Here is a 17,763-nt window from a genome sequence, read left to right as displayed (position 1 = left end):
TACAATTTTATCCTTGAGGATGCTTTCCATCAATTTGCCTGGAACGGATGTTAAGCTAACTGGCCTGTAATTTCCCGGATCACCCCTGGATGCCTTCTTGAAAATCGGTGTTACATTTGGTATGGTGTCCCTCAAGGCTCTGTACTTTCTCCAGTGCTTTTTAACATCTACATGAAACTGCTGTGAGAGATCATCAGGGGATTTGGAGCTGGGTGTTACCAGTACGCTGATGATAACCAGATCTACTTCTCCATGTCAACTTCTTCAGGAGCTGGCATATCCTCTCTAAATGCCTGCCTGGAAGCAGTAATGGTCTGGATGAGGGAGAATAAACTGAAGCTGAATCCAGATAAGACGGAGGTACTTATTTGTGCAGGTTCAGAACTCCAGAGATTATTTTGATCTACCTGTTCTAAATGGGGTCGCACCTCCCCAAAAGGAACAGGTTCGCAGTCTGGGAGTACTTCTGGATCCACACCTCTCCTTGGTTTCTCAGGTTGAGGCGGTGGCCAAAGGTGCTTTCTATCAGCTTTGGCTGATACCCCAGCTGCTCCCGTTTCTCGAGATCAATGACCTCAAAACAGTAGTACATTTGTTGGTAACCTCCAGGCTTGACTTCTGTAATGTGCTCTATGTGGGGCTGCCTTTGTATGTAGTCCGGAAACTTCAGTTGGTTCAGAATGCGGCAGCCAGGTTGGTCTCTGGGTCATCTCAGAGAGACCACATTACTCCTCTGCTGATGAAGCTTCACTGGCTGCCAGTAAGTTTCTGGGCAAAATACAAAGTGCTAGTTATAACTTAAAAATCCCTATATGACTTAGGCCCTGGGTATTTAAGAAAGCGACTTCTTCACTATGAGCCACACTGCTCATTGAGGTCATCTGAGGAGGTCCATCTCCAGTTACTGCCAACTCGTCTGGTGGCTACTCAGAGATGGGCCTTCTTGGTTGCTTCCCCAAGATTGTGGAATGCTCTCCCTGCTGAGATACAATCCTCCCCATCTCTGGCAATTTTTTAAAAGCATCTGAAAACCCATCTTTTCACCCAAGCTTTCCCAGCTTTTAAAAACTGTTTTTAATTTTTATGGCTGATTTTTAATGGTTGCATTGTTTTTAACTTTTTATATGTGTTTTAATTGTTTTATGTTAACCGCCCAGAGAAGAAAGTTTGGGCGAGATAGATAGATAGATAGGTAGATAGATAACTTTATGCCCAAGGTGGTGTCTGACTTCCACCTTAACCAAGATATTGTTCTTCCTCTATTCTTCGGGGACTCATCTATACCTTTAGAACGTGCGATACGTTCGTTGGGTGTTTTTATATTACCAAGACTGTACTAAGGACTTTAGGTCCACCAAGCACCTTTTTGTAGCTTACAGGGGCCCTGGTAGAGGCTCCTGCATTTCCAGACAAAGAATGTCCAGATGGTTGGTTGAACTCATTATGCTGACCTACAGGTCACAGAATGTGAAACCACCTGAAGCAATCAAGGCCCACTCTACCTGTGCCTATGCTTCATCAGCTGCACACTTATCAGGGGTAACCTTCATAGACATCTGTAAAGCAGCAACTTGGTCCGCTGAGTTACCTTTCATCAAGTATTACACCATAGTTGTGTGTTCTGCTGCTGAGGCGATCTTCGGGAGAAGCATTTTAAAGCAGGTGTTACAATAGCTACTACTGCACGCTCCTCCATTGGGAGCTAGCTAAACACCCATTCCTATGGATCTTGACTGATCTCAATCCAGATAAATAGGTTGCTCACCTGTAACTTATGATCTGGTAGAGCTCCATTGACATCCAGAAGACCCTCCTGAACCACCCCTCTGCGTAGTGTTCTGCTATGTGCGTTCTGAGTGTGCATGCAATTCTCTTCCAATGACCAACTCGCCTGCTATAGATGATTATCCTCCATTGCAGTCATCCAAGAACTGAGGAACATGGTGCTGACCCACCTTTAAATAACATGCTGTGGGTGTGGAGGCAGAGCTCAGTTGCCATGACGAGCTGCGGCATTCTAGCGCAAGGGTCCTGTATAGGCTCAGTACCCCATTATTATGTATGTTGATGGATCTCTACCAGATCATAAGTTATAGATGAGCAATCTGTTTTTCTCCTGCAGATGTAGGACTACAACTCCCACCATCCCTGACTATTGGCCACTGTGACTGAGGATGATGGGACTTGTAGGCCAGCATTCGCAGGAGAGCCAAAGTTGTGTAGCCCTGATATAAAAAGAGGTAGGAAGGGGAATTTTAACAGCAAATGGGGCATGTGGGTCATTGCAGACCCCTACCCTGCCTCTTAGGGAGAGAAGCTGTTGGGAGGTAAATGGAGGGCACAAGAAGGATTCAGCATGCCTTCTGTTGTTAATTAGGACCTGCTTTCCATGGGATTTAAGCCATTACATGTTCTAACACAGAAACCAAGACTCTCGCATCCTGAATGGTGACTTTTGCCTCTGACCCATCAACTTTTATACCTCTGGTTGCATTTAGCTGATACACTAATTCATTGACTCAAAGCACCTCAGAATTGTTCCATAACAGCTCTACAGTGGCAGCTTGCCTTGCCTGACATGATTAACACCATAAACAAACTGTCAAGACACCCTGGGATGCTGTGGCTGTGAGATGACACTGGGGAACTGAGTTGCCTGAATATATAGTGCATTCTCGGTCTTTCTCCAAGGTATTATATTATAGTTGAGTTCTCCAGTTGCGTGACCTTCCGTAGACAAGGGCAATATTGAAACGATTTCTTGCAGGTCAAATGCTATCCCAGTTAAATTCTAAAATAACATTATTTTTAAGTAAAATTGAAAAAATCTTAACTGCTTCTGGTCTTTAATACCTATAGCACTGACTAAATTGGAAAAGATCACTTGGAAAATAAAGCTCATCTTGAAAATATTAATAAGTTCTGGTAAGAACTAATCTGCCTACTTTCCTTTCACTATAATCTTAATTGATAATTACCATCCTCACAAGTTAGCCCACTTCAGCTTCAACTGTTCAGACATCCGCCATCTTGTATCAGGGTGAATGACATCATTACAAAATACATCCTTGAGCCATCCTTATGTGTGAATGACATTACAAACCTAAGCCCTATGTGTCCGTACAGCTGTAGCAAATTTGGTTCAAATTGGTTAGGTGGTTCACAAGTTAGCCCACTTGTGCCTCAAATGTTCATGCATCCACCATCTTGAATTGGGGTGGATGACATCACAAACTATGCCACACTGAGATTTCTCTATGTGTCCCTACAACTGTACCCAATTTGGTTCTTATTGGTCCAGGCATTGCTAAGTTGATAGGGACCCACACACCATGCACAGAATGCCAGGTGATCTCAAAAGTTTTCTTTCTTTGAAGAAAGTAAGCTAAAAAGGAGAACTCTGAAACTTTCAGCCACTGGCTGACATACCACACTAGGGTATGTCAGCCCAGTAACATTACATGCACTCAAGTTGTGCAGATTGTGCAAATGATGTTACACAAGAATGAGCCCATTTTTTCCAGTGGTCATACTTTTATGTAACATCACTTGTACAGTGTTTGCTTTTGTGCACTTATGTGCATGCAGCATTATTGGGCTGATGTACCCTTGCATGGTATGTCAGCCACTGTCTACACGAGCAGTGCTCCTGTAAAAGAAAAGGCTTCTAAATAATTTCTCTTGTCACATACATCTGTTTTACTGTGTGCGCATGCAGGAAGCAAGTGCCATTGAACATGGTCTTCTGTTCTTGTCTTACAGTGACCTTTATGCAGTTTATATGCTTTTTCTTATACTGTAGTGCATCCGATGTAGTTAATAAATTATATTTGAAGCAGCCCTGAGTTGGTACAAAATTGATTGCAGTATTGTAATTCTGCTATGGAATTAATTTTTTAAACTGTCAAAACCATTGTTCCCTGAATAAAGAGTATTAAGTTGGGTGGTGATCAGCCTCCCCTTCCCCTAAAGAGTTAATAGGGAGTGAACCCTTGTCTTGACTGACACACTGGTGAACTCTAGGGCAGCCAATCAGTACACCAGATGGGTGGGACCTAGAGAGCTGTTGCTGGGAATTCACTCAACAAGAAGGGTGGTCTTTGTTGGAGAGAAGTGGTTGCGGAAGGGCTTAGTGAGGGGCAATGGAGTTTTGCTCCCTCATGATTGAAGCCAGCATGGAGATTTCTCTCATGGAATAACTCTGTAGATCCGTGAAAGAAAGGATTGTAGGACGCTTGGTTCTCATCAAGAATTGAGTGAGTTCAAGGGAAAGGGAATTTAGCATAGGGAACAGTTTGTTTAGTCAGACTGTGTGTTAGGAACTTCTATTCCTTTATATGTGTATGCTCTGCATATTCTGGATACTGTGCAATTATAGTTTACCTGAAATGGAATTGAAATAAGAAACACTAGCCTACGCTCAACATACCTAGGGCATTGCAAAAGCCTCTGTAAACATTTAAGCATGCATAAAGTTACAACCTATTTTTGTAACTAAGTATTTTTAACTGTTTCTAAAAGCTGAGACAGCCTCAGATGGAACCAGTCTGTAGTAATTGAAAAAGACTCTATAACCATTTAAGTGTTCTTAAATGCAACCTATTACTTGAAGCTTGATACAACCTACTTTGCAGCCTTTTGAATAAGTTTTCTTTTTATGTTTTGCTTTGTTTTCACTTTTTCTAAGCCTCTCAGAGTGGGTTTTTAAATCTGTAGAAGGAGGAGTATTTCTCTAGTGCAAACACATCCTCAGGAGCTCAGCAGCTATCGGTTTTCTCACCACATGTAGCTGTACATGTGGAAGATTTTTGTACTTGTCCATTAGCAAAATTAAGTGAGCTTTCCCTGGGATTCCACCTCAAGCCCAGGGAGGTTCAAGATCTGTTGATAAGAGAGGTGGTGGCAGCATTTTAATTCTACCGGAAATATAGATTAGTTTTAGGAGAAGCCTAGCCAGGCAGCTTGCCAGGGATGATTCAGCATTTTCTTTTCCTCACATCAGTTTGCTATGAGACAGAGGTTTTAATCTGCTACAAATTGCATATCAGATTGCCAAAATGGGGAAACAAACTTGATCAACTCCTTGGTTACTATCTCATAACCACCATCTTTGGCAACAGGGTTAAAAGTGTTGACAGATTATTATAGTCCTGGGGGGAACTGAACCTAGAGTTGGTTTTGTAGTGCTTCACATTTATAAAGGGCCTTGTGTGGCCAGACATTTGAAATTGAAATCTACCCAAAGAAACTACCAGTTTAGTGCATCTGTATCTTAAATGTGGTTTCAGCTTGTGCTGCATTGTGTAGATGTTTGTTGTATATTTAGGTCTTTTAATACTGTACACTTTTAAACCTGCAAAACCAAAATAAGCTTTCCTGTCTAACTTATGTTTTTCAGTATTATCAATGGGTTTGCATTGCCATTGAAAGCAGAACATAAACAGTTCCTTATGAAGGTTCTTATCCCTATGCATACTGCAAAGGGATTAGCTTTATTTCATGCACAGGTATGTCTGTCAGATGAAATCAAGTTGTTTTAAATAAATGCAGAAATTCTAAATGCTGTTTCCCCCAAAATGGATTGGAGTTAATGGATTACACCAGAGATATGATTGCATGCTTTTTGACATTGCCCATCTTCCTACTTCTGACACAGTTTGCAGTTTGTTTAAGCTTTTAAAATCCATGCAGCTGAAGTGATGTTTATCAGCAAAAAGATCCAGCTGTGTCTAGATACTTGATTACAAATATTTTTCCTCATCAACTCAATCTGTATTTTTGAGTTTACTTTAAATTTTGGTTGAGCTGTAGAGCTGAGCAAATTCTTCACCAGTAAAACAATAACTACTTGCCACTTGAAGGCTCTGAAGATGAATAAGGACTGGAATGTCCTTTCTCTGTCCTTTTGTCAGGCTTACTCTCTATTGTCTCTTAGGATCTGAAGCGGCTTCTGTATTTAATATATTCCAATGGCAGCTCCTGCCCCTGTCATATCTCTTCCCTTCTGTTCTTCAGAGCTGGGCTAGCTACTTAGTGTTTTGCTGTCAATATACTGAGTTACATCAAGCTTTTAACATTAAGGGGCAGTTTATACCCCAAAACTGAAGATTAATCCAGATTTATGATGCTACTTGAATATAGAACCGCTCAAGTGCAAAACCTTCAGGGATGTTATGTAACTTGTAAAATGTTATAAATATAGAATTGGTTATATTTAAGATACTCTGCTGCATTGGGTATGAAAATTCTGACTATCCAGGCTTTATGCTATGGAAGTGTTACCTGAGACACCTTGTTATTTGTTGGCCATGTTGAAGGCTATATTCCAAGTGAATATGAAGAACTGGCAACAAATTCTAAATCTTGTCCTATGGTAATAGCATATCAATGATGTTCACATTTTCCCTCTTAAGACATCTTTGGATACCTCTTCCTTTCCCCATCCACTTCAGGTGGTTTCTAGGGAGACATTGGGGACAGTCTTTGAGATTACATACTCCTGATCTGTGAATGAAGTGAATGACAAAACCATGAGTTCCTCTACTTATTTGAATGTAGGCTCTCTACACTGAACCTGTGAGAAGCCCTCTTTAAATGGATGCTTCCAGTTAGTTGTTCATGCTTCCCTGATGTGAGGAGGAGTAGGGAACATATGCATACATGGTCTGACTTGATTCCAGGTGGTCTGCTGTGTTGATGTATAGTATTTTAGCTAGAGGGATATAGGGATGTGTGTCTCCCTTGTTTTAATACTTTGGATGAGTTGCTTAACTATTACATGTGATAATATGTCTTTGAAGTAATGGAAACGGAAGTATTATCATTGTGATAAGCTCCCTCCCCCCCCCACCCCCAAAAGCTAAAACATATCACCTTTATTTTAGCTGGCCTATTGTGTTGTTCAGTTCCTGGAGAAAGATATGACATTAACAGAGCCGGTAAGTAAGTTGTTTGTTCATTCTGAAATTTTGGTGTGCTTACATTTTAATATCTATATTTTAATATATACATGTTATACTGACATTTTAATATAAATGTCCACCAAGTGAAGCCTAGCTGGGAGCTTAATAGTATGAATGTTATCAGATCCTCTGCTGATTGTCAAACTGCACTCAGATTTTTTCAACAGGAACCCATAATTCACATGCAATCTAAATGTGTATTTTGTGGAAACAGAGGCACAGTGCTTTTCTCTACTATACATTTAAATGAGACATGCCCTTTTGAAACAGATGGAAGATGCTTATCTGTTTTGAATGGTGAGCAATGCCTAGAATACACAAGTTACAGATATTCTAATCTGTTTGACTTGGAGTACTTTGCCTATAATCAAACAAGCTTTCCACTACTATCTCTAAAGTGTGTGTCAACCCTATTATATAAGCCCCTTATATTAACTTATCCCCCATGTGTTTGCTGAATGCAGCAGTGGGACTGCACCTTCTGGCCTTGCCTCCCTGATGTCAGTGCACCTGCTGGTTATGCTCCCAGAAGCTGTGTATTCAGCTTGCATGAGTAAGGGGCTTTGAGTGGGGTCCAAAATTATACAAGGTTCCTGCTCACTTGGAATATGTGAATAGGACCCCTTTCTCATGAAAGCCAATTCACACCGAGGGTGGGTGGTGGTGCCAAGCACATATCAAGGGTGGGGTCAGAAGGTACAGCTCCCCATATTCAATAAATGCATGGGAAATTATATCAAGAGAACTGCTGGCAGAACCTAAATCAATCTTTTTGTTTGCTGTTCCCTCGATTCTGTAGCTGCTGCCTTCTTACTAAATCAGAATTCTTTCTTTTTTTAATTTGTTACATACTGCATACCATTTTATGTAAAACTCCCCAAGTCACTTGAATATAAACATATTACATAGGAAGCTGTTTGGATGTTAACTGTACTGCTGCTAAATACTTCTGTGAAACAATGGTGACTTAGTATAACTGTTTCTAGCATTTGAGATGTTTCTCCTTCCCATATGAATAAATGTTTGTTTAGGCTGTATTCCACCTTTCCACTGGTGTGTGTGAAGCACCTAACTGAAATAAATACAAATTGCATAAATAATCAGTGCAAAGTAGACAACAGAGGGTTGACACCTCCCTTGGCTGCTGACAATTGACATTATGAGGAGATCCTCAAGGTTTGCAAAGAATGTTAGTAAATGAGGTAGCAAAAGCAGTTCTTCACTCTTAGGCTGACAGTACCTGTAGTAAGTGTGAATATGGTACCAAATTGCCTCCAAGTATGCAGTGAATTTCTCCAGCTATGTTCAATGCTCTTTCTATTGAATTTAACTCAGAGGAACAGTTCTTCAGATAAGAACTGTCTTTTGGCCTATCTGAAGTTGGCATTCCTTTTCAGCCAGACGATTCTGGATACCTAATACAAATATACCTTTGGGAGGAATTAAATCTGCTTGTCTAGTTCAAAGCCAGATTTTAGATTTCTTAAAGGTTTTATTACTGCATTTAATATTTATGCTGTAAACTGCCTTGAGACGCTTAATGAAAAGTGGTATATATAAATTCAACAGTAAATAAATAAAAATCCTTAAAGATGCCCAGCTCCCCTCTCTGAGCAAGAAACCTCTTTGACCTCAGGCTTGGCAGCCTCAAATCAAACAGCCTAGATTAAGTAACTCCATCCAAAACAGTCATTTTGTTTTTAAAAGAACATAATCGTGTTAGTGCAGAAAATCTAAAAGTGTAAACGTGTGACTAGGCTATATATGCAATTGCTAGCCTACAAGAAGATACCATATGTGGAATGAAGCAAATTTTACATTCAGTTACAAATTAGAGGGGGGAAATCTAGAAAACAAGGATGTGACTAAGAAAGCAAAGGAATCAGTGTGATGGTCTCACCTGAGTCTATCTTGCAGTTTCTTGGGCCGTGCAAGACGCTTCCTCAGATCAAAGCTGAAAGTAATGAAGTGATAAGATTTCCATATCCCTTTAGTCTAGGTCAATTTGCTTGTGTTAGGATGAAGAAATTAAAGTGGCCCATAGCTTGAAATTCTGGCACTAAACCGAAAGCCTCCGTTGGCCATAGCTCTGTGGACTTAGTGGCATTGGTCTATCCTTACATTTCTGTGATGAAAGTCCTATATGACTTGGCATTGTCAATTTCTGTATGATGACACTGGCACTCAGTGGGAACCATTTCAATTGAATACCTAAAGTGCTAATAAGGACTACACTGAGACTGGATTGCCTTGGTTTTACCAGGTATATAGGACTTCTACAAAACCTCTGTGGTCTCTTTCTCTTATCAGGTCAAGACTTCTTTTTAGAATGGACATTTGACTGATATTAATTGTATTGCTTATTGCTGTTTGTGCCTTCTGTGTTACTGCTGCTGGATTTTTATTGTTGACTATTGTTGTAATGTAATTGTATACTGTATTTTAAATGTTTGTATCTTTAAACTTATTGTACACCACTTTGAGTATGAATGTAGAAAACTGAACTATTCATTTAATGATGTCTGAAACAAAACTATTTCCATCCTCCTTTCACTCCTCCTGACTTGCAGTATAATATGAGGAAATGCAGTATTTCCTCATATTAAATATACTGCCAGTGAATATTTTGTTACTGGCTTCCAATGAAACCAACTAACATCTTCAAACAGCTAGGAAAACAGATTTGGCTTTCCAGTGGAAAAATAGGTTTGATTCTAAGAGGGACATATAATCATTTTAAAAATACACTGATGGTCCTATGGATTGTAATTCTGAAATTTTATAGTTCTTAAAAAGGAGATATGGATGAAATAAAAGTGTAGCTTTCTGAATAACTGCAGTTATAATATATTGATCTAAAATAGTATAATTGTAGTAAGCCATCATTAAATCTGGTCTTTGTGTGCTCAACTCAATATGGAATTCTTGATTTCTGTGGATATGTTCTGACTTTGTTTTTAACTTTTATAATCTAGGTTATCAGAGGATTGCTCAAATTTTGGCCAAAAACATGCAGCCAAAAAGAGGTCAGTCATTCATTTCTGCATTTTGAGTTACAAAAGAATAATCTAACACAGACCAAGGGGTCTGAAAGCGATTTTTTAAAATTTATGTATGTATGTATGTATTTATCAAACTTCTGTACTGCCCAAACTTTCGTCTCAATTTAAAATCAACCATAAAATTAAAACACAATTTTAAAAAGCTGGGAAAACTTGGGTGAAAAGATGGGCTTTCAGATGTTTTTTAAAAATTGCCAGAGATGGGGAGGATTGTATCTCAACAGGGAGCACATTCCACAATCTTGGGGCAGTAACCAAGATGGCCCATCTCTGTGTAGCCACCAGATGAACGGTGGTAACTGGAGGCAGACCTCCTCAGATGACCTCAATGGGTGGTGTGGCTCAATTGTATCACAATTGTAGCATTGGTAATAAGTAAAATTTCACTTGAATATCTAAAAGAAGACTCTTGGCAGTGAAGTCCACACTTTGGTATGATCATTTCCCAGCATGGGTGCAGGGTCCATGAAGGGATCCACGTAGGCCTCAGGTACGTTAAAGATAAATTCTATTCTCTTCCTGCCCCTTTCCCAGCACTTGAAAAGGCAGCATGCTTAGCTGTTAAGGGAATTGGAAAGTCTGTGTATACTGCCCCAAGGTGCAAGAAAAAGTGCTCTGGGGTTCCTTCAGGTACCCTATTCCCAAGATAAGCCTAATTGTATAGTGATAAATCAGAAATGGTTGAGGGAATGATTTTTAAATTTGTTCTATTTTTGTGAAGCTTCTGTTGCAGCTACTGGCTGACATCCTGACTAACCTGGGGCTGTTGTTGCATGAAGAAGCACCAGAGTAATGAAGACAGCACTGGTACTTGTGCAGAGGAATTGATTTTTGCTGATCTCTCCTTCCCTTGGAAATGCCCTGTGCTGCAAAAATATGTCAGCTTTCAGGGACATATTTGCATGTAGCAAAGGGTATTTCTGGGGAAGAGGAGATTGGCGAAATTCCCCTGCATCCCCGTGATTGCCGCTGTTGAGTTCGTCAAACCCATCCGCAGCATACGTACCTCCCACATAGCACCCATGCTGCATTACAGGATGTTGGCCACTATATCTACTCTAATATGGTAGATATGTTGCAGTTACCATATCTACCTTCAGGTTTTATTCTAATAAAGTAGTTTACTCCTGTTGGTATGGGAATACTTGAACAGTATTGAAGTCAGACATGTAGGGACAGTGGAGTAAGGGAGGACAAGTGTCCCTAGGCAGGGAACCTAGGTGCCCCCTCGTCACCCTGCTCCCTTGCCCTCATTTCTCTTGCCCCCTCTGCTGCTGTAATCACAGTAACATTATTCCTGTGCTGCTGCCTCCCCCCCCCCATGCTTCCCTCATGAAGCATGGGGCAGAGGCTGGGATCGCAAGCATGGTAGCCCCCTCACCCTCTCCAGCCTGTGAAGCACTTGTTTCACCTTGGTTGGATGCTTCCTTTCATGCAGCTGCTGCGAAGCAAGCATTTCATGGGCTAAAGAGGGTGAAGTGCCTGGCAGGCTTTCTTTCTCAGCACTGGCCACAAGAATTCAGTGGGGTGGATCGTGCCTGGCCTTTGCAGTCAGTGGAAAGAATGAGGCAGTGGCAAGCAGGAAGAATGCTGTCCTGGGGGTGGGTGGGTTGAGCAACAGGGTGGTGGGGTTAGAGAAAAGGGCCAGTGGAGGCTTGTCCCTGGGCCACTGCCCAGCTTGCTACACCCGTTTGAAGTTTGCTGTTACAAAATCTTAGTTGTGGGTCTAGTCTCTAGTAATTCTGCTAAATGTATTGACTATTCTGAATAATAATTTGGGCTAGTTCCTGGAGCACGCACTGGAACCAGACTTCTGTAACCAAGCATCTGCATCTTCTTGGTTACCGATGTTAGCTTCTGGGCCATAAGTTGGACAGAATATGCTAACATTGTGGGGTTCAGACAACACACCTAATGTTGGCATAACCATCTCAACACTGGAAGGTGGGCTTTGGTATGTGCTCCAGGAATCAGCACATTGGCACGCCACCAGTTCACCATGTCATCTTAATCTGTATTCAAAGGGCGCAGAATGTTTGTGCTTAACAAATACCTTTGCTGCTCAGCACTGGTTCACATATGGACTAGGTGTGTCAGTTATGCGTTTGGTGGAGAGTGCAAAGAGTTGTATGCTGCACATAAACTTCTAATGTGAACTAGGACTTGTGTGTGCAAATGCTTATGGAAGCAGGCCCATCAACATTCTTTAAAACAAAGGTAGCACTAGGAAGAATATTGAGGGTAAGGGAACACAAGAGGGAAAGTGCATTTCAGGGATAGACAAATTTTGTCCCACATCTTAGATTTCTGAAAGAGAAATGGTGGGTATAGTTCTGCTAGAAGTCCTATTGATTTTGATTGAGTTGACGTTCAAGTAAGCATGCTCAGGATTACAGCTTTGTTTTAACTTTTCTAGTTTATGATTATAATTTCCAAGTGCTGGCAGAAATTGTCTGTTCTGACTGGTGAATAATAATCTGTTCAATGTGTCCTGTAGAAATGTGTATATAAACAGGCTTGTCGCCTCCTTTTTGTCTTTCTCTACCTCCCAACCCATTACCTTTATCCATTGTATGGCAGGCAGAAGTTCAGCATCTTGAAATTAATCAAAATGTACTCTAAGCCAGTCTAAAATAATAATATTTTAAAAATCCCCATCACCTTCCCTTGAATACATGTTCCCTACCCAGATTTTCTCCATTTCTCACAGAGTGGCTGTTATAATGAGCATAGGCTGTGGTGGAAACCTCCTGTTTGCCTGGAAATGCTTCTCTCCCCAGAAAAGTTGGGGGAGGAGATGAGAGCAACCAGTGGTGTGGACAGATTGCTACAGATTCTCCCTCACAGGAAGAGGCAATAGTGGACTGTTGAATTTCAGTGACTTGGAAGAAATGTCTGGTTCTCAAGTACCCTTCATTACCCCAGCTCTATTACCACACTTATCTCTCATATGACCACTTGTATCACAACTAAGATCATGGTATTTTTGTACAAACATTTTTTGCCTAAATGCTTTTCTTTATAACAGGTCATGTTTTTAGGTGAAATTGAAGAAATCCTGGATGTAATAGAACCAACACAGTTCAAAAAAATACAAGAGCCTCTCTTCAAACAGATAGCCAAGTGTGTGTCAAGTTCACATTTTCAGGTATAACATGGCATTTTTAATTTTTATTTATAATTGATGCTACTCAGCTTCATTGTCCTGATATTCTGAAACATCTATTGCAGGTTGCAGAAAGGGCTTTGTACTTCTGGAATAATGAATACATTCTTGGTCTGATTGAGGAGAACATTGATACAATTCTACCAATTATGTTTGGTAGTTTATACAAGATCTCCAAAGAACACTGGAATCCGTATGTACTATTTACCAGATAATCTTAGATGCAACCTTAGATGTGTTTTCCATTAGCATCTTAAATCTCTTTAAATCTTTTGTTGGGTAGCACTTGTATAGAGTTTAATTCAAGGCAGCAGTTTCTGTTGTGATACTGGAGGTCAAACTTTATCCTAAAATAATGGAATTGTCTATATGGTGGAATGGAATGGTATCTGTTCTCTTGGAGATCCCTTAAATAGTGACAATTTAAAGTTTTTGGATACAGACGTGTGAAAGTGAACAAGAGAATGGCTGACATTCAAGGTGAGGCACCACTGATGCAGCAGGAGAAGCAGACTAGCAGCACTTCCAGACTAACTGCACCAGTGCACTAGAGAAGGAGCGCTTTTTCGTGTTGTATGTTTGCAACATGAAGAACTTCAGAGTTACATATTTGAATGTTGTAGACAAATCTGTCCCAATTTAGAGAGCACAAAAACCTTTATTGGTTCTTTATATGGCTTCAGGCAAGCTAGCTCTGAACTATGCTTGTAAGTACATGAGATTAGGAAAATGACTAGTTTCTTGCAGTTGTGCAATATGCATTTGGTCTGCACCATTTTTATGCTAACTTGTGGGAAATGGCATTCTCTCTTTTGATAGACGTATTACAATCCTTGCCTTCCACATACCAGCCCTGTGGCTTCAGGACTATTTTAATCTTATAGTAACCATTGGTGTAGTTGAATTAGATGGAACCCTCCTGCTTCTTTAAAGCTTCATTAATCAAAGCAATGACTGAACCAAATATTCCCAATGCACACATTTGAAGTACTCAAGCTGCATGTATTTGAGAGCACATCTGTGCTTAAAACTCATTCGTGTTACTTTGCTATCTGCACTACATAAAGTGGCTACATAATGAAGAGAGTCAGCTATTCAGAATTAAAGGGCAGTCATGTCCCTTAATTGTGCTCTTTCCCCTCTGTTTAGAACCATTGTAGCATTGGTGTATAATGTGCTGAAAACACTGATGGAGATGAATGGAAAACTGTTTGATGAACTCACAAGCTCTTATAAAGCAGAAAGACAAAGGTATTTACTTTTTTCTTTCTTTGACCTTGTAGGATGTGCCTGAAGGCAGCCTCCTGAATTAATGTTGTTTTCAGTACTAACTACAAAAATTTGCAAATTTTTGTAAAGTTGATCACTCTCCACTATCCATGTCAAGCAGTTCCTTTTCTTTCCTAGAAGAATCTCTTCAAGTCCATTCCTTCTATGGAGCCTTGCATTTTCTGCAGTCTTTTGCTAAGTAGCCTTTGTACTCTTTCATCCAGTCCTGTCCTCACTTTCGTCCTTAGCTAGGGCTTCTGTTTGACGGTACATTTGTAGGCCCTCTGGATGAACACCAGTTCAGTTTTGTGTTCCACAAAGCACTTAGTGTACTTGAGCACAATACTGAACAATGTGCATTGATCTTTTTAAAAAAAAGAAAGAAAGACCCTGCCTTCTAAAAAGAACCATTGTATTGTTCTAATCACATTTGATCTGTCAAATGTTAATTTGTGAAGGATGGCCAAGTTCTTCAGCCTGGAGGGCCAGATCCTCCATAGCCAAGCTGCTTGGGTGCTGGCCACTTTTGGCCTGATATGGCCCTTCATTCTCTCCTCTGTCCTCCCCAAACCCTCAGCATTAAAGCAGAATATGTGCCTGTGGGCTGTTCTTTCCTTCAGTGCTAAGAAGAGAGCTGGATGGAAACTTTGGCAGCAGAGCTGCTTTTGGGACAGTGTCATGCTTTCCCCTCAGTCCTGGAATGGAGTGATATTCCAGAGGCCTCTGGGACATTTCACCCTTCAGTACTAATCAAATTGCTTGAAGTCATGCCTTGTGTCCAAGACAGCAGTAGTGTCCAAGGCACTACCTCTGAACTGTGGGGCTGGGTGTGGCCTGTGGGCTGTCAGTTGGTCATGCCTGATCTATACAAAGAGACAAAGCATTAGGAGATGCTTGAGGAGGCAATTAGCATTTTCAGGCAACTTAACAGTGGATAAAAAACACCTGTGAATGTTACCAAGCCTGTATTCATATCTATAGAGGAACAGCCATAGTGACTTATCTGTGCAGGAAAACAGCCTTTTCCTGTTTGAGTTTCCAAGTTTTTGTGTGATCTGCATGAGTTCCTGAAGTGAATTATCTTGCTTGAAAAAAGTTTTTCTTCTAGAAATCTATGGTGTGTGCTCAAAATAGTTTAAATATATCCCCAAGTATCCATCGCCAAAGCAGAGTTGTCTCAACTCCCACTTTATCCTCTCAACAACCCTGTGGAAGGTAGGTTAGGTTGAGAGAGACTGGCCCAGGTTCGCCTAGTGAGCTTCATGGCTGAGTGGAGATTTTGAACCTGGGTATATCTGGCCTTAAGCAATACATCTATTTTATTTTAATGAGAACTAGTCTCAGCACCTTTTTATATATGGTAGTAAAGTTGACAGTAATTGGTAATTAATGTGACCTACTCTAAAAAACATTGCACATTAGCTGCAGATCAGGTTCTTCTTCTTCTTTTTTTAAAGGCAGCATACCAAAAGCTGCAAGAGAGCAATCCTACACACTTGGGACACTGTTTGCATCTGAGTTTAGGGTCATGATTGAAACAAGCAACAATTCTAGCAGCAGTCTTTAGAATTGGAATGCATTAACTTGATTGACTGTGTTCCTTACTTAAACGAAGCCAAGGGGTGCTACTTTTGCTATACAAGTTAAATATTAGAAATTATCTTAAATATCTTTAAATATCTTAGTTAAATATCTTTCTAAAGTTCAGAAAGGTATTGAAACACAATAGTATGAAGTGCTCAGTCAGGGTCGGGGTTTGCTTTATATTCACAGATTTCTTAATGTATGCATATTCTCACCTCCACTTCTGAATGCCTTGGGTAAAGTAGGCATTGTGAGCATAAACTCATGCTTGGGCAAACCAGTTGGTCACCAAGGCGTGTGTCACAGTTAAACTGGTTGTAGTGCACAGAGGTCAATGACACAACTGTTTTGCTTTTCTGCAGAGAGAAAAAGAAAGAGCTAGAACGTGAAGAACTGTGGGTGAAGCTGGAGGAGCTAAAGCTAAAAAGAGCCCTGGCTGAGCAGCAGAATAATACACCCTCCGTGATAAATGTACAGAATGATACAAGTGCCAATTGAGAATGACAGCCTCTGTTTATGAGGCAAACCTTTTATACAGGTTTTTTTTTAAATATGTAAAAAAATTCAAGAGAAACCTCATCAGTATATTAGAAATGGCCATTTGTTTTTTTCTTCTGGCAAATTGTAAATGAAAGTGTTTGAACTGAAATACAATAATTGAATGTGACATTATTTACCACAGCATATTGTAAATTTGTCTAATCATTGCTATATTGTCACTTCTGACATTTCACAGAAATGAATTTTATCATCCATGATGTGTGTGATTTAATTATGGGAGTGGTGAAAAATTATGACTTGAATTTTCCCCCCTTTCTTTGTGTTGCACATAGGCATAGAAGTCAGCTATTTACATTTCCCTCCCCCCTCCATGTGCTTTTCACATTACTGCAGGCTTTGACTGAGATTCTGGAAGAGACTTCTAGCTGTACTGTATGAAACTGTACAAATGAAACTAAGGCTGCAATCTTATGCTTGCCTACTTGGGAGTAAGCCCCATTGAACTCTGAGGTTTACTTTTGAATAAATACGCATAGGGTTGGGTTGCAAGGTAAACTGACTTCTGTCTTTATCGGGATGAGATTCGTATCTGCCCATTACACTGCCACAGATTTCAGAGCTATTGCTGCATAGAGTGTTCAGAGAACAGAGCCATGGGGCGGGGAGTAAAGCACAGGTTAAAAACACAATCCAGCACAAATGTATTCTGTACCCAATTGGAGACTTCACATCAACTTCCACTGAACAGTTGCCTTGCTCCCCCTTATCCTTCATATCTGCCCCTTTAGTAGAGCATTCAGTAGTTATGCTACAGATCCTATATCTGAGGATGGAGCTTCCTTTTGAGCCTGTCAGCGAAGCTCCTAATTTAGCTCTGGAGCTGTTGCAGAACAGAGCATAGCATGGCAGTTTTCATTAGAATGGATTCTGCAAGATTGGTGGCTTGGGTTGTGCAATTCCTGTCCAGGAATGAACCATCTATGTGACAAACAGTTCCTTGTTTCATTTTAAGGAGAATGCAGTGTGCTTGTTCTTTATGATGGGAAAAGCTAACTATAGAAGTCTTGTCTGTTTTTACTTGATCAGGTGGGGGGTTTTTTTGCAGATCTTTCCATCAGAGTACCATTCCAGTCTCTTAAATTGCAATTGTGTGGAAAATGGTTTTTGTATTGAAAGACTGAGGGATTGAGCAGCATTCAATAAAGTCTTTATGTTTGTA

At 40.4% G+C, this 17,763-nt stretch overlaps 1 protein-coding gene across 1 annotated transcript in view; it reads left to right on the top strand.

The window, feature by feature from the left end:
- The window catches only part of PPP2R5A (protein phosphatase 2 regulatory subunit B'alpha), an 83,856-nt gene extending 66,093 nt beyond the window's left edge, over positions 1–17,763 (top strand). Inside the window, exons 7-13 of the mRNA XM_053309970.1 lie at positions 5,399–5,507; positions 6,885–6,938; positions 9,938–9,988; positions 13,053–13,172; positions 13,256–13,383; positions 14,340–14,441; positions 16,406–17,763. Of these exons, the coding sequence (XP_053165945.1) occupies positions 5,399–5,507; positions 6,885–6,938; positions 9,938–9,988; positions 13,053–13,172; positions 13,256–13,383; positions 14,340–14,441; positions 16,406–16,541 (700 nt within the window). The 3' untranslated portion in view covers positions 16,542–17,763. The remainder of the gene's footprint in view (positions 1–5,398; positions 5,508–6,884; positions 6,939–9,937; positions 9,989–13,052; positions 13,173–13,255; positions 13,384–14,339; positions 14,442–16,405) is intronic.

This window comes from Hemicordylus capensis, chromosome 1 (genome assembly GCF_027244095.1).
Source record: "Hemicordylus capensis ecotype Gifberg chromosome 1, rHemCap1.1.pri, whole genome shotgun sequence".
In the NCBI taxonomy this organism is placed as follows: Eukaryota; Metazoa; Chordata; class Lepidosauria; order Squamata; family Cordylidae; genus Hemicordylus; species Hemicordylus capensis.
The sequence above is the reverse complement of the archived record's forward strand: the minus strand, read 5'-3'. Positions and strand labels throughout refer to the sequence as shown.